Here is a 24470-nt window from a genome sequence, read left to right as displayed (position 1 = left end):
AACACTGACTCTACTTCATCATGTACCTTCTGCCTACCAAGCAAGCTGGTATTCAGTCTCCACCTAGGGGAATTTTGAACATTAAAGCTACCCTGAACAGACAAAGAGATCGGCGCATGATCTGTCCAAGTAATTAAACCAATATCAGCTGCCACACAATTACTTATAGATTTGCTGTCGACCAAAAAAAAATCAATTCTACTGTATGAGCGGTGCCTGGAAGAGAAGAACGTATAGTCTCTTTCTGATGCGTGCAAATATCTCCAGATGTCATGAAAATGGAATTCATTGATGGGATGCTTAAGTTCCTTAGCATGTGGGATGCAGGTGTTGGAGCAATCCATGGAGCGTATTACAGGTATATTAAAGTCTCCACAGATGATTTCCGCCCCTGTGGCAGTATCTTTGAATGCTTGGAAAAATTTCCTAGCAAAGTTCAATTGTGATGAATTTGGGGAGTAGACCGTTGCCAAGGTATAAGGGACGCTGTTGATATAACAAGACAAAATAATATATCTTCCATCCGCTCCATAACTGACATTTATCAATTTAAAGGCCACTGAGTTCTTTATTAAAATGGCCACTCCTCCTCTTTTTTTTGAGTCATTAGCAAAAAAGGTGTGTTGGAAGCTTGGATGAAGTAGCCGTTTATTATCTCTGGAAAGAAGGTGGGTCTCCTGAATGCACGCTATATCACAGTTAGATGCCTTGACCTCTCTCCACATCATTGACCTTTTTGCTGGGGAGTTGAGCCCGTTCACATTAATAGACAATATCTTAATTCTCATATTGGAGCCGCAGGGGGGGTTGAATTCCCAGGAACGCCATCAGGGATGAGAGGGGCTAGACCAGCAAGGAATTGAGAGAAATTTCCAGAAAAAATTAAGGAACATTTGTGAGAAGAGGAACAAAAACAAAAAAATTCCAACAACACCGGTTTGCCCCGAATAGGGTGCCCGGTGTATAACCGCTCGCCATAGGCGAGAACATCAGGGGGGCTACGTGCCATCCCGTGTCACAGGAGCAGGGACAGCAGGTGCCATAAGCAGGAAGGAGTCCCAGCTAAGCTACTGACCATTCAGGGTTAATCCTGTCTGGAGGGCCTCTATGATTCTCCTGCCCACCAGGGTTTGGTGGGTGGGCTATTCCCCAGTCATCCAGCAATTTGCCCAGCTGAGAAGGAGTATGACATATGTGAGTGCCTCCATCTTTGAAAATTATCATCTTCACCGGAAAACCCCACTTGTACTTGATGTCTTGATCTCTAAGGAGTTTAGAAAGGTGGGCAAATTCTCTTCTTTTATTAAGAGTTGCAGCAGAAAGATCTGGGAAGATTTTTAGTCCCATGAAAGTGTCTGGCAGGGCTGGATTTCCCCTCAGTGTGTGCAGCACAGCTTCTTTTGTTTTATAGAAATGAAGTCTAGCCAGGACATCTTTAGGCAGAGCTGGATCTATGCCTTTGGCTCTAGGGACTCTATGAATCCTGTCCACTATCAGGTCTCTGGTGTCCCATCCAGGGAGTATAAGCTGCAGAAACTTGTGGAAGTATTCCTGGAGGTCTTTATCTGCTACTGATGAGGGAATCCCTCTGATTTTTAGGTTATTTCTTCGGGATCTGTCCTCTATATCACTGATTTTAAGCTTTAGTGCCTCCACCTCCTTTTCCAAAGCTGTGTTAGCATCTATCAGATTGTTATGTGATGTTGCAAACTCAGCCATCTTAGTTTCTACATGCTCTGTGCGAACCCCTAGAGACCTGATCTCTTCCTTCAGCTCTCTTACTATTTCTCTGAGATCAGCCTGCAAGGAAGCCCTCAGCGCTTTCAGCAGAGCTTGCATTGTTTCCTCTGTCAAAGGAATGGCTGTGCAGCCTCTTAAACAGCCTGTTTCTCCCTGTGAGGAGTGGGAAGAAGCTGAGTGTGAAGCCATCTTGCTTGGTGAGCAGAGATCCCTATCCAGGGGGTAGAAGTCTGTCAGTTTGGCTGGAGTGCCAGTCTTTTTAGGTCTCCCCTTAGGCATAGCTGGGGGCTGGGGTTACTCACACCTCCTGTAGCTGGTAATCCTGTTATCTGTGAGCTGATAAGAGCCGGTTTATCCTGCTTCAGCACAGAGCTCTCCTTCAAGCAGCCGTCGCCATCAGCGTGCAGGCCACGCCCCCGAATATTTTTATTATCAATAAAGAATCTGTTTTTTAAAAAATTCTACTTTCTCCTGGAGTTGCTGGAATTTCTCCTTTTCTTCATGTGTTCTCACCCAGGTCAGGGTGTTTCCGTGCACCGGAGGTAAGATTTGGGAGTGAAGAGGGGAGAGCTGAAGTTTCTTCGTTTTTGATACTAATATTATGTAGGTTCCCTCTCTGTAACATTAGGGACTAATATTATGTTGCTTCCCTCTCTGTAACATTAGGGACTAATATTATCTTGGTTCCCTCTTTATAATATTAGGGACTAATATTATGTTGGTTCCCTCTCTTTAATATTACCGTAGGGACTAATTATGTTGGTTCCCTCTCTGTAACATTAGGGACTAATATTATGTTGGTTCCCTCTCTGTAACATCAGGGACTAATATTATGTTGGTTCCCCTTTTATAATATTAGGGACTAATATTATGTTGGTTCCCTCTCTTTAATATTACCGTAGGGACTAATTATGTTGGTTCCCTCTCTGTAACATTAGGGACTAATATTATGTTGGTTCCCTCTCTGTAACATCAGGGACTAATATTATGTTGGTTCCTTCTTTATAATATTAGGGACTAATATTATGTTGGTTCCCTCTCTTTAATATTACCGTAGGGACTAATTATGTTGGTTCCCTCTCTGTAACATTAGGGACTAATATTATGTTGGTTCCCTCTCTTTAATATTACCGTAGGGACTAATATTATGTTGGTTCCCTCTCTGTAACATTAGAGACTAATATTATGTTGGTTCCCTCTCTGTAACATCAGGGACTAATATTATGTTGGTTCCCTCTCTGTAACATTAGGGACTAATATTATGTTGGTTCCCTCTCTGTAACATTAGGGACTAATATTATGTTGGTTACCTCTCATGCAGCCTAAAACGTAAGATGTGATGCCAGGGTTGGTTGGATACCTTTCTTTCATTGCCACCATTAGTTGTTCTTCGGTGGGATCAGACCACATGTCTAACCTTCACATCCTACACGCATCAATAAACCATGGGCACCCATGACCCTGTCGATGGTTCACTAGTTGTCTTCCTTGGGACCTTTTGTGGTTATTAACCAGGAAAATCACACAAGACTTATCATTCTGGAGAAGTCCTGACACAATCACAATTAGATCAGTGCAGATCCTTACTCTTACTTTTACCAATCTTTCGTCCTTCTGTCACATCAAAATCAAGAACTGAATGTTCCGTTCCACCTACTATTCCTGTCTACTATATCCCACTCATCAGAGATGCATTGTCACAGGATGTTGTTATTCAATTTGTCATCAGTGGCCTTTTTATGTTATGGATGATCAGTGTAAACAGTGGTGTGAAGAAGTGTTTGCCCCTTCCTGATTTCTTATTCTTTTGCATGTTTGGCACACTTAACTGTTTCAGATCACCAAACAAATGTAAATATTAGACAAAGAAAAAACAAGTAACCAGAAAATGCAATTTATAAATTAAGGTCTTTATTACTAAGAGAAAAAGAAATCCAAAACTACAGGTCAATGTGTGAAAAAGTGATTGCCCCCTCCTCCATTAAAATATAAGTGAACTGTGATAAATGTTTGGGAACTGAGTTCAATTTCCCTAGCCACACACAGGCCTGATTACTGCCACACCTGTTCTCAATCAAGAAATCACTTAAATAGGACCTGCCTGACAAAGAGAAATAGACCAAAGGATCCTCAAAAGTTAAACATCATTTTGCGATCCAAAGAAATTCAGGAATAAATGAGAAACAAAGTGATTGAGATTTCTCAATCTGGAAAAGGTTATAAAGATATTTTTAAAGCTTTGGGACTCCAGCAAACTACAGTGAGTGCCACTGTGTTAAGTGTGAACAGCATGCAAAAGAATAAGAAATCAGGAAAGGGCAAACACTTTTTCACTCCACTTTACGTGTATAGCCTGATGTGCAATTCCAATTTTATTGGACTATTTGCAGCGATTATCCATTTAAGCAAATGGAACAACGCTGCAATATCTTGTATTGATGATAAAAAAACATATGCAAGTAGGAATCGGTCAGCAGCCACTGTCAATCAAAAGCTGCAGCACATAGGTCGTGGCCTACCCAAACAGCTGATCAGAGGGGGTGCTGAATAAGATCCACCAATCTTATAATGATGCTTTATCTTTAGTATATAACACCTGAAGAGTAGACGCTGGCACTGGTATCACACATTAGTCCATAGGGAAAACATCTGTGTTTAAATTTTTGATAAAATTACTGTTTAAATAGCAGCAGATCATCATTACAGGACTACTTGTCATGCTGCCAGGTAGTCCAGAATTTTCATGAGCTATGTATATGTATAACTGCTAGATCTGCAGCAGAGAATTGATTTTATCAAAATAACAGCAACCAGCTCAGTAAGTGATACTTCGCTGGAATCAGGGTCTCTGTCTCTACATTATGCTGCTCTCAGATGGGGGAGCAAAAACCTGGTGACAGATTCCCTTTAAAAGAAGTGGTTTCAAGCACTATAATGTATACCAGGCTGTATTCACACGCTCACCTTTGCATTCTCCCTTTGTCTTTTCTGTTTTTAGGAACACACAAATTATTAATGACCGCACAATCAGAATTATTGATTTTTTGCTTAATTGATGCAAATAGAAGCAGAGGGACTCTATCGATTATTTTGACGTTCTTCTAGGTTCTGCTTATATGTCTGTTTTTAGAATTAAAAAATAAACCCATCATGCAGAACACTTTTTTTTCTTTGGCATGCATTGGATCCATTTTGGACATTGTTTCTTACTAGCTGTAGTACCCAGCATTGCCCGGGATAGTAACTGTCTCCATCTATCTCTTTGTCTGTCTTTCTCTGTCTGTCTCTTTGCCTGTCTGTCTGTCTCTTCCTGTCTGTCTCTTCCCCTGTCTGTCTCTTTCCCTGTCTGTCTGTCTCTTTCCCTGTCTGTATCTCTTTCCCTGTCTATCTCTTTCCCTATCTGTCTCTTTGTCTGTGTCTATGTGTGTCGGTCTGTCTCTTTGTATGTCTGCTTCTGCCTGTCTCTGTCTGTCTCTTTCCCTTTCTGTCTCTTTCCGTGTCTGTCTCTTTTCCTGTCTGTGTCGGTCTCTTTGTCTCTTTCCCTGTCTGTCTGTGTCTGTCTCTTTCCCTGTCTGTGCCTGTCTCTGTATGTCTGTCTCTTTCCCTGGCTGCATTGTGACAGGCCAACATTATATTCAAGGGTGTAGCTACGCATTCTTCTGAAGTTCTGGCTGCATTGTGGCTCCCAACGCAATTGATTTTAATGGATGCAGGTTTTTTGGCGAATAACTGTAAAGTACGGGGTTAAATTTTCCCAATCAAAACATAAGCAGGCTTTACACGCTGCGACATCGCTAGCATTTGCTGGCGATGTCGAACGCAATAGCACCCGCCCCCATCGTACGGCCGATATGTGGTGATCGCTGCCGTAGCGAACATTATCGCTACGTCACACGTACTTACCTGCTCTGCGACGTCGCTCTGGCCGGCGAACCGCCTCCTTTCTAAGGGGGTGGTTCATTCGGCGTCACAGCGACGTCACACGGTAGGCGTCCAATAGAAGCGGAGGGGCGGAGATGAACGGGACTTAACATCCTGCCCACCTCCATCCTTCCGCATTGCCGGTGGACGCAGGTAAGGAGATGTTCGTCACTCCTGCGGTGTCACACATAGCAATGTGTGGTGCCGCAGGAATGAGAAACAACATCGCTAATAAGCAGAAAACGATTTTTTGTTTCAGGACGACCTCTCCGCGGCAAACAATTTTGACCACTTTTGCGATCGTTTAAGGTCGCTCCTAAGTGTCACACACTGCGATCTCGTTAATGAAGCCGGATGTGCGTCACAAACACCGTGACCCCGACGATAATTCATTAACGATATCGTAGTGTGTAAAGCCCGCTATAGTCTATGATGTTCCCTGGGTCAAATGGAGTGTCTGTGCAAAATTTTGTGATTGTACATGCGACGGTGCCGATTCTTTTAGCAGATATACACACACACACACACATACATACAGTTAGGTCCAGAAATATTTGGACAGTGACACAAGTTTTGTTATTTTAGCTGTTTACAAAAACATGTTCAGAAATACAATTATATATATAATATGGGCTGAAAGTGCACACTCCCAGCTGCAATATGAGAGTTTTCACATCTAAATCGGAGAAAGGGTTTAGGAATCATAGCTCTGTAATGCATAGCCTCCTCTTTTTCAAGGGACCAAAAGTAATTGGACAAGGGACTCTAAGGGCTGCAATTAACTCTGAAGGCGTCTCCCTCGTTAACCTGTAATCAATGAAGTAGTTAAAAGGTCTGGGGTTGATTACAGGTGTGTGGTTTTGCATTTGGAAGCTGTTGCTGTGACCAGACAACATGCGGTCTAAGGAACTCTCAATTGAGGTGAAGCAGAACATCCTGAGGCTGAAAAAAAAGAAAAAATCCATCAGAGAGATAGCAGACATGCTTGGAGTAGCAAAATCAACAGTCGGGTACATTCTGAGAAAAAAGGAATTGACTGGTGAGCTTGGGAACTCAAAAAGGCCTGGGCGTCCACGGATGACAACAGTGGTGGATGATCGCCGCATACTTTCTTTGGTGAAGAAGAACCCGTTCACAACATCAACTGAAGTCCAGAACACTCTCAGTGAAGTAGGTGTATCTGTCTCTAAGTCAACTGTAAAGAGAAGACTCCATGAAAGTAAATACAAAGGGTTCACATCTAGATGCAAACCATTCATCAATTCCAAAAATAGACAGGCCAGAGTTAAATTTGCTGAAAAACACCTCATGAAGCCAGCTCAGTTCTGGAAAAGTATTCTATGGACAGATGAGACAAAGATCAACCTGTACCAGAATGATGGGAAGAAAAAAGTTTGGAGAAGAAAGGGAACGGCACATGATCCAAGGCACACCACATCCTCTGTAAAACATGGTGGAGGCAACGTGATGGCATGGGCATGCATGGCTTTCAATGGCACTGGGTCACTTGTGTTTATTGATGACATAACAGCAGACAAGATTAGCCGGATGAATTCTGAAGTGTACCGGGATATACTTTCAGCCCAGATTCAGCCAAATGCCGCAAAGTTGATCGGACGGCGCTTCATAGTACAGATGGACAATGACCCCAAGCATACAGCCAAAGCTACCCAGGAGTTCATGACTGCAAAAAAGTGGAATATTCTGCAATGGCCAAGTCAATCACCAGATCTTAACCCAATTGAGCATGCATTTCACTTGCTCAAATCCAGACTTAAGACGGAAAGACCCACAAACAAGCAAGACCTGAAGGCTGCGGCTGTAAAGGCCTGGCAAATCATTAAGAAGGAGGAAACCCAGCGTTTGGTGATGTCCATGGGTTCCAGACTTAAGGCAGTGATTGCCTCCAAAGGATTCGCAACAAAATATTGAAAATACAAATATTTTGTTTGGGTTTGGTTTATTTGTCCAATTACTTTTGACCTCCTAAAATGTGGAGTGTTTGTAAAGAAATGGGCACAATTCCTACAATTTCTATCAGATATTTCTGTTCAAACCTTCAAATTAAACGTTACAATCTGCACTTGAATTCTGTTGTAGAGGTTTCATTTCAAATCCAATGTGGTGGCATGCAGAGCCCAACTCGCGAAAATTGTGTCACTGTCCAAATATTTCTGGACCTAACTGTACATACATACATACACTCAGCTTTATATATTAGACTATCTGTGCTACCCGGCTTCGCCCGGGTTAATAACTGTTGTTAACAAAATAGAATGTATTAACAAAAATTATTCTGCACACAAAAACCACAAAACAAATGTAATTATTAAAAGGCAAAAACTAAGCTAATAGAAGCATTTCACAACATATATTTCAACACTACAGATATTCCACACAGATTTAACTAAATTGGCCAAGTAATGTGCTACATCTGTCTCTTTCCAGGTCTGTCTCTTTCCCCGGCTGTCTCTTTCCCCGTCTGTCTCTTTCCCCGTCTGTCTCTTTCCCCGTCTGTCTCTTTCCCCGTCTGTCTCTTTCCCCATCTGTCTCTTTCCCCATCTGTCTCTTTCCCTATCTGTCTCTTTCCCTATCTGTCTCTTTCCCCGTCTGCCTGTCTCTGTCTGTCTCTTTTTTTTGTCTGTCTCTATCTCTCGGTTTCTTGCCCCATTTGTCTCTTTCTAGTTCTGCCTCTTTCCCAGGTCTGTCTCTTTCCTCGTCTGTCTCCCCGTCTCTTTGTCTGTGTCTTTTCCTGTCTGTCTCTTTCCCTGTCTCTGTTTGTCTCTTTCCTTGTCTCTCTCTATTTCTCTGTCTCTTTTCCTGTCTGTCTCTATCAAGGTCTGTGTCTTTGCCCATCTATCTTTGTCTGTCTCTCTGACTGTCTCCTCCTTCCCTGTCTGCCTGTCTCTGTCCCTGTCTGCATGTCTGTCTGTCTCTTTCCCCATCTGTCTCTTTCCCCATCTGTCTCTTTCCTTTCCAGGTCAGTCTCTTTCCAGGTCTGTCTCTTTTCGGGTCTGTCTCTTTCCCTGTCTGTCTCTTTCCCTGTCTGTCTCTGCCTGTCTCTCTCTATCCGTCTCCGCACCGACATCTTACCTCACATATAAGCTTCATATAAGCGCGGGGTTAAATTTTCCTGTCAAAACATAGTCTACGACGTTCCCTGGGTCACATGAGGTGTCTGTGCAAAATTTCGTGATTGTAAATGCGACGGTGCGGATACACTTTTCATTTCTCTTTTTCCCCATTGTGTAGATAGGGGCAAAATTGATTGACAAATTGGAACGCGCAGGGTTAAAATTTCACCTCACAACATAGCCTATGATGCTCTCGGGGTCCAGACGTGTGAGTTTGCAAGATTTTGTGGCTGTAGCTGCGACGGTGCAGATGCCAATCCCGGACATACATACATACATACATTCAGCTTTATATATTAGATTGTCCAAAGGCAAATGTGAATGTAGCCATATCCAGCACTGACCTGCACACTGCTTGCAGATGACGACGCACAGGTTTATAGAGGCCCAGTCGGGGTTGGAAGCTTTGCAGTCAGCACAGGTCTTGTTGGTTTTGTTGGACCAAATCTTTTCAGCCACTTCATAGTCCGATAGTGACTCAGATATACATTCCAGCAATGCCTCCATCCATTCCTTCTTCTCCCGCTCCGATTCTGCTGTGAAGCTGGAAACAAATACATGGTGTAAATTATTATAGACAGACAAAAAAACCTCCAAAAAAAATAAGTTACACGTAAATATAATAATAAACAGTTATTTATATGCATACAGTTGCAATCAAAGTTATTCTAATCTCCACTAAAAATTAATTTATTTGCAAAATTTACAAACTTTCCAAATTCAAGACAAAATTTTTATTCAGTTGCTACATGACAGGCTTCTTCAGTACTTAGTAAAGCCCCTTTAACTGGCATGATCCATTACAAATGTGATGCAAAGCCAAACAACAGATTCTGGCAATGCTCCTGAGGAATCTTAAGACTATTTCTCATGGGCAATGGCCTCCAGTTGACTATTAAATGGGTAGTTCACTACTCTGCAATTTTGGCCACATCACTGTAAAACTGATAGGGAAGGCTTTTTCTAAATACCTTGTTCAGCTAATTCTGCCTCTGAGCGGTGCTATTGCAGTCCACTCATCCCCATCACGTGAACCCCAGGCTCCGCGACCTCTGAGATCCAGTGATGTCACGTCAACTTCCAGTTGACCCGACATCACCGAGCCCGGTCCCAGTTTTCCTGAGTGACTGGGCTGTGGGCAGCTCACAGCCCAGCATGGCTCCTGCTTGTGGAACTCTGCAGTGAAGGAGAGAGCTCGCAACATACTGGGCTGTGCTGAGCGGTGAAAAGTTACCCACAACCCAGTTACTAAAGGAAACTGGGGTCGGGCTCAGTGTTGTCAGGTCAACAGGAAGTTGACGTGACATCACCGGATCTCAGAGGTCATCGTCGCTGCACCTTTAAGGAATTAGAGTTAGGGACCCACTCAGCAGTTCACCGTGACATGGCTGTGGCTTCATACAGTCTGAGCAGAATGTTAAACCAAGAACCTCATGTTCAGATATTTAAATTTTGCCTAGCAGCATTAGATCAACATGAATTTTGGATGTGCGGCCATGTCTTTTTCTACTACTATGCTCCAGTTACTTTTATGAGAATCATTTATAATTTACTTGCATGTTACCTGAAAGTTCTATGTGGCGTGATAAACTCAAAAGTCTTGTTGCGTCCGTCTCGGATGGTGGAGCCGTGCATTTCGATCACAAACATTCCATTGCCCATTTTGAAAAACTAAATGGGAAAATTACAGAGAATTGTGGCCTGAGTTTTCTATCTAAGTCTTTCTTACAGATATAGCAAAATTTGTTATGCAATTTTGTAAGTCCATGATGTTTCAATGACTTCAGATAATGCAGCAGAATTACCTACAGTTCTATGAAAAAACACTAATAATTCAAAATATAATGCAGCAAAAAGCAAATGTTATACAGGGCAACATGGAAACCTATCACCCCCATTGATGCAGAGAGTTAAGTGGTAGCCACTAGTGATGAGCGGGCACTGCCATGCTCGGGTGCTCAGTACTCATACCTAGTGATGAGCGAGCACTACCATGCTCAGGTGCTTGGTACTCGTACCTAGTGATGAGCGAGCACTACCATGCTCACATGCTCAGTACTTGCACCTGGTGATGAGCAAGAACTACCATGCTGAGGTGCTCGGTATTCGTAACTAGTGACGAGCGAGCACTACCATGCTCAGGTGCTTGGTACTCGTACCTAGTGATGAGCGAGCACTACCATGCTCGGGTGCTCGGTCATTGTAACTAATGATGAGCGGGCACTACCATGCTCACATGCTCAGTACTCGCACCTGGTGATGAGCAAGAACTACCATGCTGAGGTGCTTGGTATTTGTTACTAGTGATGAGCGAGCACTACCATGGTCAGGTGCTTGGTACTCGTAACCAGCTGTCGGACGCTCAGACGGACTTGTACAGAGTAAAATGGAAGTCAATGGGGAGCACAAGCATTTTTACTGAAGATCTTCCAAAAAAATGCTCAAGTTTCCCACTGACTTCCATTATACTCAGTACACTAGTTGAGCCCGTTTGAGCATCGAGTACCAAGCATCCGAGCATGGAAGTGCTCTCTCATCACTAATTAGATCCAGAGAAGGAAAATATTGATTCTTTAACATACAAGACATTTTGGACAATTTTATGTTTCCAACTTTGTTTGAGGAAGGCCTTTTTCTATTACACCATGACTGTGCCCCAATGCACAAAGCAAGATCCATAAATACATGGTTGGGGGTGTTTGGCGTGAAATACCTTGACTGGCCAAACAGAGCACTGACCTCAACCCCATCAAAAACCTCTGGGATGAACTGAAACAGAGATTGTGAGCTAGGCCCTCTAATCCAACATCAGAGTATGATCTGTCAAATAGTTTTATAAATGAAATGCCAAAATTTTCCACATACCAGTTTAGAATCTAGTAGAAAACCTTCCCAGAAGAATAGGAGCTGTTATACCTGCAATGATGGGCCGAACCAGGGCCAGCGTCACCTGCTGGCGTACCCGGGCCCTGAACAAACAAGAGGGCCCACTCGCAGTTGGGGACACCATCTGCCCCCAACCCTTAATGATGTATGGAGTCCGGGGTAACGGTCTCTCTCCCCCTATATGTGGTCTCTGTGTGCTGTCCTCTCCTCCCTTCACTGTGCGATGAGCGCAGCGTCCAGACTGTTGGCGGCTTATGAATAGTAATAAGCTGGGAGCAGAGACCAATGATGTGACCTGCGGGAGGTGCTGATCCCCTGTACCAGAGTATAATGACACCGCTTTGCTGCCAGCTTATTACTATTCATAATCCGCCATAATACATTGCACTCATCGCACAGAGCGAGAGAGAAAAGACAGCACACAGGGAGAGAGAGGAGTGCACAGGGGGAAATAGGAGTGCACAGAGGGAGAAGAGCGCACATGAGGAGAGAGAAGCTCATAGGGAGAGAGAATGCACATGGGGAAATAGAACACAGGGGGAGACAGCACAAAGGAGAAACAGCAGACATGGTAAGAAAGCGCAAAGGGGGAGACAGTGCAAAAGGGAAGACAGCGCATAGGGGGAGACAGCGCAGCAGGGGAGAGAACACACGGGGAAAAGAGAGCACGAGGGGAGAAGAGAGCGAAAGAGGGGAGAAGAAAGCGCAAGAGAGGAGAAGAGAGGGCACGAGGGGAGAGAGCATATGGAGGAGAGAGCACACAGGAGGAGAGAGCACACAGGGGGAGACAGCACAAAGGAACAAACGAGAGCGCATGGGGAAAGAGTTTACAGGGGAATACAGCACAAAGTGGGGAAGAAAGCACACGGGGTGAGAATGCACAGGGGAGGAGAGAGCACACAAGGGGAAAGAGCGCACTGGAAGAGAGAGCACACAGGGGAGAGAGCACACAGTGGGAGAAGAGAGCGAATGGAGAGAGCGTACAGGATGAGAGAGCACACAGTGGGGGAGAAACAGCACATGGAGGAGATATGAGCGGACAGGAGGAGAGTGCACATGGGGACAGCACACAGAAAGAGAGAGCATACAGGGTAGTAGAGAGTGCATGGGGAGAGAAAAGAGCACACAAAAGGGACAGAGCGGATGACGGGGAGAGGATACAAAGGGGTGATTATATATACGGGAATTGTATGATAGATATACAGCCTGCAACGTCTAGATTATAATCATGAATCGTGGTATGTGATAAAGGGGCTCACTCTTTTGCCTGGAGTCCATGGAAACCTGGAGGCCCTGGGCCCAACTATATATTAATGCCTATGGATTTAGGATTGGATGTCATAAAATCTCCTATAGGTGTAATTTGGAGTTGGCACAAAGCTTTTATCTATATAGTGTGTATCCAGCACACACAACCTAATAGGCATTGCAACAGTCTTGGTAAGCAGAGAATCATGCATCACGATGAACTGAGAACTTAGTTGCACTCCATTGTATTTTCTGCTCCATTGTAAACAGGGGACATGTGTATCGATATGCTTATGATAGACTTGCCCTTAAAACAAAGCATCATGAAATATCCTGCATGCGCTTACCTGTTCATTTTTATGGATCCATAATTCATCTGTTGTGAGAACTGCAAACACTTTTGACTTATAGCCCTTCAGCTCTAGGTGGCCTGCCCTGGAGAAGATGCAGGAGGAGCGAGGCCGTTGGTTAAACATGCGCTGTTCTTTCACCCTGTTCTGTATGGTAGAGCACCACTCACTCCTCTGCACTATGGTAAAAAAATGTACAATGGTTAAATAAATGTATTATTAGGGGTTAAAAAATCCAGCTCTGCTCATAGTGAAGCAGATGACACACAAAAAGTTCCCTGGACTGGAGAGGCCGGGAATACAGAAGAAGAAGCAAATAGAAAATCATGGACAGAATGCGCGCTGCCAAGGAGTAGATGATCACGGCTGGTAAAAAGATAATATATTTATTCTTAAAAAAAAACATTTTTTAAGAATAAATATATCATTTTCTTATCCACCTTGCTCATCTACTCCATGGCAGCGCATGGTGAGTCCTTGGTTTTTTTCTTGGCTTATGACTTGAAGAAGACACTCCCTGTTGAAAAAAATTAAGCTAAATAGTTTCTTAAAGTCCTTGAGAACTCCTGATTCTGCCACAATTTTCCATTTGGCGATGTGACACTCCATTGCAGAGATATTCATATTTGTTTGTTCTGAAGCACAATATGTGAAATCTCTGCGTTGAAGTCAAATTGGGTGTTTCTTCAGAGTCTTGTCTGTGTGTGTCTGCTTTAACACCTTCTAAATAGAGAAAAATCACAGCTTGGTATGGAAGGTAGCAATCTATCAGTCTCAGGCGCTGCTGAGATGTGAGCATCTAGGAAGGGTGAAATCACAAGTCAACAGAGGAAGAAATGGACAATTGGACTACAAAGCAGAGATTTCACATAGTGAGCTCCTGAAAAAAACAAATGCTTATATCTCTGCAATGTAGTGACGTAGTGAAAAATGGAAAAGAGCAGTAGAATCAAGAGAGATGTGGGATTTTTACAAGGTATTTAACTAGATATTTTTGAGCAATTTACAGTTCCTCTTTAAAAGGGTTCTTAAGGCTTTGGATATGTCACAGTCCTCTCTTTTGGAGATTAGTGACAGGCTCAGGTTTAGAGTCTTTTTTTGTACCATTAAATGTGCTCTTTACTTTAGGCACACACAGGCTTAATGTCAATTTTTCTTGCCAGCTGCTACCTCTGCTCAGGTGTATCCACTGATGACCACTCCCAACCTGGATAAATACCCTATGCTCCCAACACAGGGTGCCGGTTATTCAGAATTCATTCTGATGCTTGGTTTGGAGCATGAAGGAGGTATTCTCTGCTGTTGTTTGGTGTGGAAGTAACTCCTTTGTTTAGTTACTTTCTCCTTGCCTAGTTTACCTCCAGTGCACCTTTTTGTGGTCTCTGTCAGAGTTCCGGGATTTCCAGTTTTCTTCTGAAGGATCTTGCCCTTTGTTAACATGGAGTTTTCTGTTCTGTTGCCCTACTTCCTGTTCATCTGTTTAAAAGCCCGCTCCTAAGCTTAGTCTAGTTGCCTGAGTATACTGCTTCCTGTCTACTCTTGCATACCTCCCAACTTTTCAAGAAAGGAAAGAGGGGCAAAGTATGCAACGTGCGCAGCGCGCCGCGGCAAATTTTGACCACGCCCCTAGCCACACCCCTAGCCACACCCATTTGGCAGTAAGGGTCATTTAGCAGAAGTCCCGGACTGTTCATTCATATTCATAGCAGTCAGAATTTTTTTATATTTCTTTGTGTCACTATAGGACATGTTGCTTATTTGTGCCTATAAAGCCGTGTTCACACATTGCATAAATTCTTTCTTTTTGTTTCTGTCTGCACCAAACTACACAATAACAATCTTCTCTGTTTTTTTTTCCATTTTTGCTGCATTTTTTTCTGCCTTTTCTCCATTATTTAACGTGTTTTTGGTTCAGATGTGAATCTGCGTTTTTAAGTGTTTTTATTGTACAGAGAAGCTTTTTCCTGCATTTTTTTTAAGCTCCACATAGAAACCTCCAGAGAAACCCCCCCCTCAAAAAAACCCGCAGAATTCAGTGGCGTCTTTTCACGGAATCACATCTACTTTGCTTGGACAATTAAACACAGCAGAATAAATGTGCAAAAAAACAGCAGGAAAAAAATGCAGCATTTACACTACATGGGAATATGGACTAATTGTCCAAGCAAAGTGGATGAGACGTCATGAAATCTCCGCCCCTGGTGTGTGTAAAGTCACTGCTGAACTGTGCGCATTTGGTGTTTCTTTCTTTTTAAGCTTCAGGATTCACATCAGCAACAAATATGTATCAAATAAGGGGGACAATGCATAAAAAACACCGCAAACACGCAATAATCAGAGAACATTGTTATTGCACTCGTGGCGCGGACACCTGCAGAAAAAATGCAGCATTTATGCTATGTGTGAACACGGCCTCAGTGATCCATTTTTATTACATTTTTTTATGGGTTTTAATAAAGAAAAATAATAAATTGCGCCATTTTTTTCCCGCCATTTACCGATCCCCATAAATAACCTGATCGCTGTGTTGTTCAGGTCATTACGATTACAGGGACACCAAATATGTCCATGTTATTTGCTGATTTGTGATGTTTATTATTTTATAAAAAAGTGTAATAAAATTACATTCTATTTTTTTTATTATTTTTAGTAACTTTATTAGAAGAAAAAAATCCTTTTCCTCTCTCACCAGAATACAGGAGATAGACACTGCTGTGTACAATGTAGCTGTGTCCTGTGTAATCTGCTGTGTAAGAGGCTGCATTGTAGGTTCATTTATGTAAAATCCTCCCCCTGATGTCATCAATCCTAGTGGCTCAACAGCTAGAGCAGCTAGGAAAGCTAGGAGGCTGCTGGACACAAGTTTTGAACTTTGCTGGTTTGAATCCAAGGTGGTGAAGATAAAAAAAAAAATGTATTTGTATTTTTTCCTCATTTCTTTATAGTAGTTTTATGGGAACAAATGAATCTGACTCTTTCCTTCACCTACATTGAGATACAGTATTTATCTATCTATATCTATCCCTCTATCTATCTATATCCCTCTATCTATCTCTATCCCTCTATCTATCTATGATTCTATCTATCTATGATAATATCTATCTATCTATGATGCTATCTATTTATCTATCTATGATTCTATCTATCTCTCTATCTATGATTCTATCTATCTATGATTCTATCTATCTATGATTCTATCTATCTATCTATGATTCTATCTATGATTCTATCTCTATCTACCTATTATCTGTCGTGTATCTATATATCCCTCTATCATCCATCCCTCTATCATCCATCCATCCCACTATCATCCATCCATCCCTCCCTCCATTCATCCCTCCATTCATCCCTCCATTCATCCCTCCATTCATCCCTCTATACCTCCCTCTATACCTCCCTCTATCCCTCCATTCATCCCTCCATTCATCCCTCCATTCATCCCTCCATTCATCCCTCTATACCTCCCTCTATCCCTCCATTCATCCCTCCATTCATCCCTCCATTCATCCCTCCATCCCTCCCTCTATCCCTCCATTCATCCCTCCATTCATCCCTCTATCATCCATCCAACCCTCCCTCTATCCCTCCATTCATCCCTCCATTCATAACCAAATTCATCCCTCTATCATCCATCCATCCCTCCCTCTATCCCTCCATTCATCCCTCCATTCATCCCTCTATCCTCCATCCATCCATCCCTCCCTCTATCCCTCCATTCATCCCTCTATCATCCATCCCTCCCTCTATCCCTCCATTCATCCCTCCATTCATCCCTCTATCATCCATCCATCCATCCCTCCCTCTATCCCTCCCTCTATCCCTCCATTCATCCCTCTATCATCCATCCATCCCTCCCTCTATCCCTCCATTCATCCCTCTATCATGCATCCATCCCTCTATCCCTCCATTCATCCCTCTATCATCCATCCATCCCTCCCTCTATCCCTCCATTCATCCCTCCATTCATCCCTCCATTTATCCCTCTATCATCCATCCATCCCTCCCTCTATCCCTCCATTCATCCCTCCATTCATCCCTCTATCATCCATCCATCCCTCCCTCTATCCCTCCATTCATCCCTCTATCATGCATCCATCCCTCTATCCCTCCATTCATCCCTCTATCATCCATCCATCCCTCCCTCTATCCCTCCATTCATCCCTCCATTCATCCCTCCATTTATCCCTCTATCATCCATCCATCCCTCCCTCTATCCCTCCATTCATCCCTCTATCATCCATCCATCCCTCCCTCTATCCCTCCATTCATCCCTCCATTCATCCGTCTATCATCCATCCATCCCTCCCTCTATCCCTCCATTCATCCCTCTATCATGCATCCATCCCTCTATCCCTCCATTCATCCCTCTATCATCCATCCATCCCTCCCTCTATCCCTCCATTCATCCCTCCATTCATCCCTCCATTGATCCATCCCTCCATCCATCATTGCAGCTGAATAATCTGCTTCTGGTGTCTCACCTGCAGTATAGAGGTCAAGATAACAAAATCTTCCTATTGGTTTCAATACAGGCAGTAGCTCAGTGGTAAAGCTGCTGCTTTTGAAACAATGAACTCACAGTTCCACGGGTTCGAGTCCCGGCTTCCCCGAAAATCCAGAGCCGATGATAATTTAATTTATTCACTCCACTGAGGGGAGGAGTCGGGACATCAGCTGTGAGCCGCGGGAGTGCAGGACAGACCTGAAAAATCGTGGCAGTCCCGCAGCATCCGGGACGGTTGGGTCCTGAGCTCCTGCCCTGCTGCTCTTGGTTCCTGATTGCTATTTGGATCCTGTTGAAACACCCTACACCGGCTCTGGACTTCACCTGGTCTCATCAAGCTGTGCCCGGACTCTGCCGTCTCTGGTCGGCACTTCTGCCCGGTTCCTTCCGTTTCATATCCACCCTAGGACTCACATCACGTACGGACATTTTTGGACTATACCTGTTGCCCTTTCATGTCCCGGCTGCTGCGCATATAGGCCTTCTGGGATGATCGCCAGACAGTCCCTGTATAGGGGTTCGCTCCTGGTGGTCTCCCTGGGGGGAGTCCGGTGCACGGCCCCGGGAATTCCCCTTTGCTCCGAACCTGGCAGGTATTTACTGTGTTTATGTTCTACTGTGTTTATGTTCTTCCTGTGTACATATTGTTGGTTGCATATTATAAACGTCTTTGCACCAAGAACCCGTCTCTGGTTGTCATTGCCCTAACGCAATCGAAATCCTCAGTTCATACAATAGTATTACAGTCTCCCTGGTGTTTGTTTTTGGTGCGCATGAGTTTTTGTTGCCTCTCAGTCTGTGTTTTTGTTGGTGGGGTTTTGTAACTACTGTCTCGGCTCGTCCCCTTGGTATTTAGTGTAGAGGGTGTTACATCAGGGCCTTGGACAGGAGATAGGGACACGCTGGTGGCTCAGTCCTCACTACCATCAAGTGTACCTTTGGGTTGAGGGAACGCTCAAGGTGTATTTAGTCTAAGGGCCAGTACAGGGGTTCCCATCCAGTCACCTATTGGTGTCCAGCGTAACAGGATAGTTCACCAATATCAGATTGGTGGTGGCTTGACACCATTTGATCAGCTACTTGCAGTGCTAGTGGTGACCAGGTGTAAAAAGTGAACGGAGCCAAACAGCACAGCTCAGTACACAGTGTAGTGATCATTCCTAAGTTCTGCAGCTCAGTTCCTATTCATTTCAAGCTGAGTAAGAAAAGTTAGAATCTCTACTGTACATACGCTCAAGGTTATTGGGTAGCACACAAGACGATGAGAGCTAATGAGACTGCTATGTGCCCACAGTGCTTTTTTTTCAGCACAAAAAAAAGCTGCTTTTTTGTGCTTCTTTTCATGCTTTTTTCATTCTTCTTTTCATGCTTCTTTTTATGCTTTCATGCTTCTTTTCTTGCTGCTTTTCATGCTTCTTTTCATGTTTTTTTTCATGCTTTCATGCTTCTTGTGTATTGAGATAGGGAAAAAAGCAGGAAAAAAAGCAGAAACAATTGACATGTCGCTTTTTTTCAGCAACAAAAAAGCAAGGAAAAAAGAAGCACTGTAGGCACAGCACATTAAGATTCTCATAGGCTTTACTGGGATGCATTTTCCTTGCTTTTTATCGGTTAAAAAAAGCAAGGAAAAAAAACCATGAAAAAAAGTCCTGTGGGCACAAGGCCTTAGGTCACCTGTCCTGCAACTGTAAAAAACAATAAAAAAAACCTAGAAAATATTCTGAGAAAAAAACCCTCAAACAAAACAAATTGTCCTTGAAATATCACAAAACCCAACAATAAACAAAAAGGAAAAACACTAATGGAAACGCTGCTTCCTGGAAGGTCCATTTCCTATTTTGTATCCCATAAATCATTAGACAAAGCAAGAATAAGTCCATGATTAAAAGGAACCCCTGAAATAAACAGAGGGTATTACATGAGTAGCGGACAAAATACTGTCACCTGCTGAAATTGAGGGGAAACATTTTTTTTTTACTATAAAATCCAGAGACATCCTGCGACTTGGAACAGGAAATCCTAATGAGGAGCTATTAAAGATCAGGAAGCAGGAAGAAGCTGAGGACAAGCAGAAGACATCAGAAGACAACAACCTGCATCCTCCCAAGGGGTTTATAAAAGTCTCTGCCTATTCGTACCTTTGTATTAGTTGGGTCTGATATTTTTCACATCTATCTAGCCCCTTAACTTGGATAAATCCATACACAGTAGATGGTTTGGATCACAACTCCTCCCAACTTCTCCATGCACAAGAATGCTCGGTTTGGCTAAGCCTTCTGTGGTACTCGAGACCAGTTTCCTCTGCCATATCCCAGAGAACAAATGGGTCAGATCTGAAAGGCCAGTTCCTTCTCTCTTTGATTAGGCAGTTCATCTTTATCAGCATTCTGCCAGCACCATAGGTGCAGGGATTTCTTTTCTTCATCACCTATTGCTCATTGAACTGTTCATTGGCTTCCATGTATTTAAAGCCGACCTCTCTTTTATTGGCAGTATTCAGTAGACACATAAGAAGGTGTTGGGCTGCTTTGCCCAGATATAGGTATTAGAACTGCTGGAATCCAATTTCTATAGGGTCTTCTAAGACCACATACAGCCTGATATTTGCACTAATTTGTACTGATCCTCAGACCATGCAGGTAGCGCTGGCTTTTGACTCACTTGTCATGATTCATAAAAGTTATTATGCCAGAAAACTGGTGAAAAGTTTCAAAATGTTTGGGCAACGGACAGTTTTGATGTTAAGGCCTAAGCCACACGGCATGAAAATCGGAGCGAGTGGAATGTGATAAAACATTGCATTACACTGGGACCAATATTACCCTATGTGTCAGCACCCATGAGCGAATATTTTCTCAGCCCTAATCGGACAGAGAAAACAATTGCAGCATGCTACGATTGTAATGCTAGTCTTGTGTCTCACACACCCATTCAAGTCTATGGCGCGAGAGAAAAATCGCACTGCACTCGCGGTACACCGGTGTAACGCGAGTGTAGAGCAAGAATGGCAATAGCCGGCAACGGAGGAGAGAGAGAGATAAATCCCTCCCTCCCCTCCTCAGAGCCGGCCCGCCACTCCACAGAGCCGGCCAGCCCCTCCTCAGTGCCAGCCCACCCCCTGCAGCTGTAGTTCGATCGCACGATCGGACCTCAGTCGCAATGATACTTGCATGACACTCGGCTCTACTGTACTGCCAGTGTGAGTCGAGTGTCATGCGAGGATCGCAGTAGTCCCCGTGTGGCCCCGGCCTTACACTCCAGATTGAATCAGCTCCACTGAAATGGGTGGAGCTGGGGGGAGTCAACATGCCTGCCCGTCAAAGTAAACAAAAGTGATGGTATTTTGTACTGCGGAAATGCTTACTAGAGTAGCACTTCAGACAAGCCACGCAGAAAAGGTACCAAACTCATTCAGTGCGCCTCTCAATTAATTTGGCATCTATTACTTCAGCAAGGCTGGTACAGATGAATCAGTTCCACAATGTGTTAAGTTTGTCTCTATTGATGACAGTTTTTTATACTTATAGATTAGTTAAAGGTTTTTTCCACTATTTTTTCACCCCCTTGCCATATGTCATAGTTCTTCTTAACAATACCTTTTGTAATATACTTGTATTGGATGTATAGCTTCTATGAGTATCTCAGCAGGGATCATATAGTGCTGGATGGTTATGCAGGTTATGCAGATTCTTCTTCCTCCTCAGATATTTCTCAAACCAAATGAAAGGAAGTTGTCGCTGGTCTCCTGATGGTGGGTGTAGACATTTTGGAGTGTATCACAACTAGGCTACCTCAGTGTCTCACCGAGCTGAGCTGACAGTTTCAATCTACAAAAACAACAGGGGCTGACACCTAGTAAGGTGCTGCGAACTGGATTTGAAAGGCAAAGGGTTTAGGTAATCCAATTACTGACATGGACAGCTGAGAATTGCAGAAATTTACATAGCAAACAACTAAACCTCAATCACTATAAGCACTATAGCCTTAGCCCCATGATGAAGCCAGACATGGTGAAACATGTTGGGGAGGCTATTAGTTAGCTTTTATTAGGCATATCACTCTGACAATTATTGTAGGCAGTTGTTCACTTACTCATAGTGTCCGGTCCGTGGCCGGATATGTGATTTAGTATATGTTTGATTGCTCTACCTGCTACTGATTTTAGATTGATCTGTGTTAATTTGTTGGGATTAAAAGTTGTTTTATTGATCTTTAGTTTAGGGTACCTCTAGCTGCCCTTTGGGCAAATTGTGTTTTAATTTACATAGCAAACACAGTGACAGGGCTGTACTGACCATCTGGCAATTGCTAGATGGGCTGGTACCTACCCTAAGCTGCTCTGACGCTTGGTATCTCCCAACATCTTCAGCAGCACAGGATGGAGAAGGGAGGGGGTGAGCTAAATGCTGGCAAACAGGCTGCAGCAATGTATGATGTAAATTGTAGTATCAGCACACAGTAAGCCTGGGAAGGGGAAGAGATTGATGCAAACATCAGAACTTCTGATGGGAGACATCAAGTGATGCTATCTCCATGATAAAAGGTTTTTACTATAATAAGAGTATGGATGCATTTTGTGGCACATAATAGAACGACTGCTGAATAAAAAAATCAAATGAGTTAGGGTAGTGGATAACTTCTTTAATCCAGTAAATTTATCTTTAGATGACTTCAAACTGTGCAATTATTTACAATAAAATGCATGCCTGTCTTTTCACACAAAACCTATAGAAAAGCATGATCTTGCTACTGTCAACAAACAGCTAGATATATGTTTTGGGGGCAAATGGCAATCCATATGTCTAGGAACTGTTCTGATTTCCATGATCTGTAAAATGAAATCCACTCTTTTTAAACAATCAGTTCCTCTTCACCAGCATTTTGCCAGCACTGTAGGTGCAGGAATATTTTTCCATCACTTCAGATTGTTCCGTGACATCCCTGAACTTAAAGCCTATATCTCTGTCATGTGGGTAAACAGTTTGACAGATAGGAGCATACCACCAAAGAGACTAGGACCCTCCCTAACCTGTGCCTTGGTGTCTCTGCTGGTATTATACTTGACAACAGGCAATAAACAGAAAATTTAACAAAAGGACTAATAGGATCTTAAACTGATATGGTATTTTTACAGGCAGCTTTTTGAAATACTTTTTGTTGCAGACTATGCCTGAAAAACAGCAGTGGAAATTCCATACATTTTGATGCATTTATATGCTTTTTTTGGTGTTTTTTTTAGTGCTATGCTTCAAATGGGAAAAATACAGTAAAAACACAAAAAGAATTAACATGTTGTGTATAAAAAAATATAAATACAAAATTGAAAAGAAGTAAAGAAATATAATTCATATTTCTGTTACGGTGCTGCATTTTTTACGCCTTCCAAAAAAAACTGCTTGAAAAAAATGCATAAAAAATGCATAAAAAATGCTGTGTGTGTGAAAAGCTGTAATTAAGTGTATTCTGTTCCCTTCTTCAAACCAATTCATTGTAGTAATTCTCGCTATACACAAATTGCTCTGTACACACCTTCACTCTCAGCACGAAACACAAAGATCCGGTGCTTTGTGACGACCTCAAACTTGTTCTCCTTGGTCGAACGAGCCATTTCGATAGACGTTAGAGGGATCACGCCTTTAGAGTATACGTCCTAAAAAACAGACAGGGTACAATGTGTTCATTCTGCTAACGGATGTCGGGGGTATTATTGCACGGCTGAAGATTTGTTACATTGTATCATATTTGTCCTCTGTTGTTGATAGCGACAGGAAAGGTCAAGCAACCTCCACTTGTCCTGAAGTGATGGCACCTCATGCATGCGCGAGTGACCACTGCTGATCATCGCTGGTCTCCGCGATCATTTGCCTTATCTGGACACATCACTGATTGGCTGTGTGTTTATGCACCTGAACACCACGTCATGACCGCCAGGGATCTGCATGGTAGGGGCGCCGGATTGCCAAAGGTAGTGTATTTATTTTTATTTTACAACATTCCCTTTAATTATCTGTCTTCGTAGTGAAGTAGAGCCCATGCTGATTGATCTGGATGACACACAATATGGCGACCTTCACAGTCTACTATTGGGTCATACTGTTCCCCTGTATGTCACTTTTATAAGAAGGATATTTATCATACTGCATAGAATTGATAAGATAGAAGTTATGAGGTCTAATCGTGACATGCTAACGCTTGCATTACTATAAAGCTGCACACATCATGTTTATGAGTAAATAATATGGCCCCGTAATGACTTCATTGGCTTGTAGAGTCAGTGCACTTGGCTTAAAGGGAATCTGTCAGCAGGTTTGTGTTATGTAATCTGACAGCAGCATGATGTAGGGACAGAGACCCTGATTCCAGCGATATATCACTTAGTGTATTGGGTGCAGCAGTTGTAATCCAATCACAATTCTCTCAGCTGCAGAACCTGGAATGTTGAGCCTTGTGTAACTCCGCCCACACCCTTAATTGGCAGCTTTCTGTTTACAATGTATATTAATAAAAAGCTGCTAAGCAGTGGTGAGCGCGTGGTTGGACCAGGAGGCACAAAACAACTAGTCCTGTTGTGATAATCTTCTGCTGATTGTATTAAAACAGTAAAACACAACCCAGTAAGTGATACACCATTAGAATTAGGGTCTCTGCCCCTACATCATGCTGCTCGCAGATCAAATAGCAAAAGCC

The 24470-nt window shown here is 43.1% G+C and overlaps 1 protein-coding gene across 3 annotated transcripts in view; it reads right to left on the bottom strand.

The window, feature by feature from the left end:
• ARAP3 (ArfGAP with RhoGAP domain, ankyrin repeat and PH domain 3) overlaps positions 1 to 24470 on the bottom strand; it is a 249940-nt gene that overhangs the window by 78119 nt on the left and 147351 nt on the right. For all 3 annotated transcript variants that reach the window (XM_075344394.1, XM_075344396.1, XM_075344395.1), the window contains exons 8-11: positions 23313 to 23433; positions 13277 to 13458; positions 10360 to 10466; positions 9140 to 9339 (exon numbers count right to left, since the gene is read on the bottom strand). In XM_075344394.1, coding sequence (XP_075200509.1) covers positions 9140 to 9339; positions 10360 to 10466; positions 13277 to 13458; positions 23313 to 23433 — 610 coding nt within the window. The remainder of the gene's footprint in view (positions 1 to 9139; positions 9340 to 10359; positions 10467 to 13276; positions 13459 to 23312; positions 23434 to 24470) is intronic.

This window comes from Anomaloglossus baeobatrachus, chromosome 4 (genome assembly GCF_048569485.1).
Source record: "Anomaloglossus baeobatrachus isolate aAnoBae1 chromosome 4, aAnoBae1.hap1, whole genome shotgun sequence".
NCBI classification, from domain to species: Eukaryota; Metazoa; Chordata; class Amphibia; order Anura; family Aromobatidae; genus Anomaloglossus; species Anomaloglossus baeobatrachus.
Note: the sequence above shows the minus strand (reverse complement) of the source record. Positions and strands in the feature narration are given on the sequence as shown.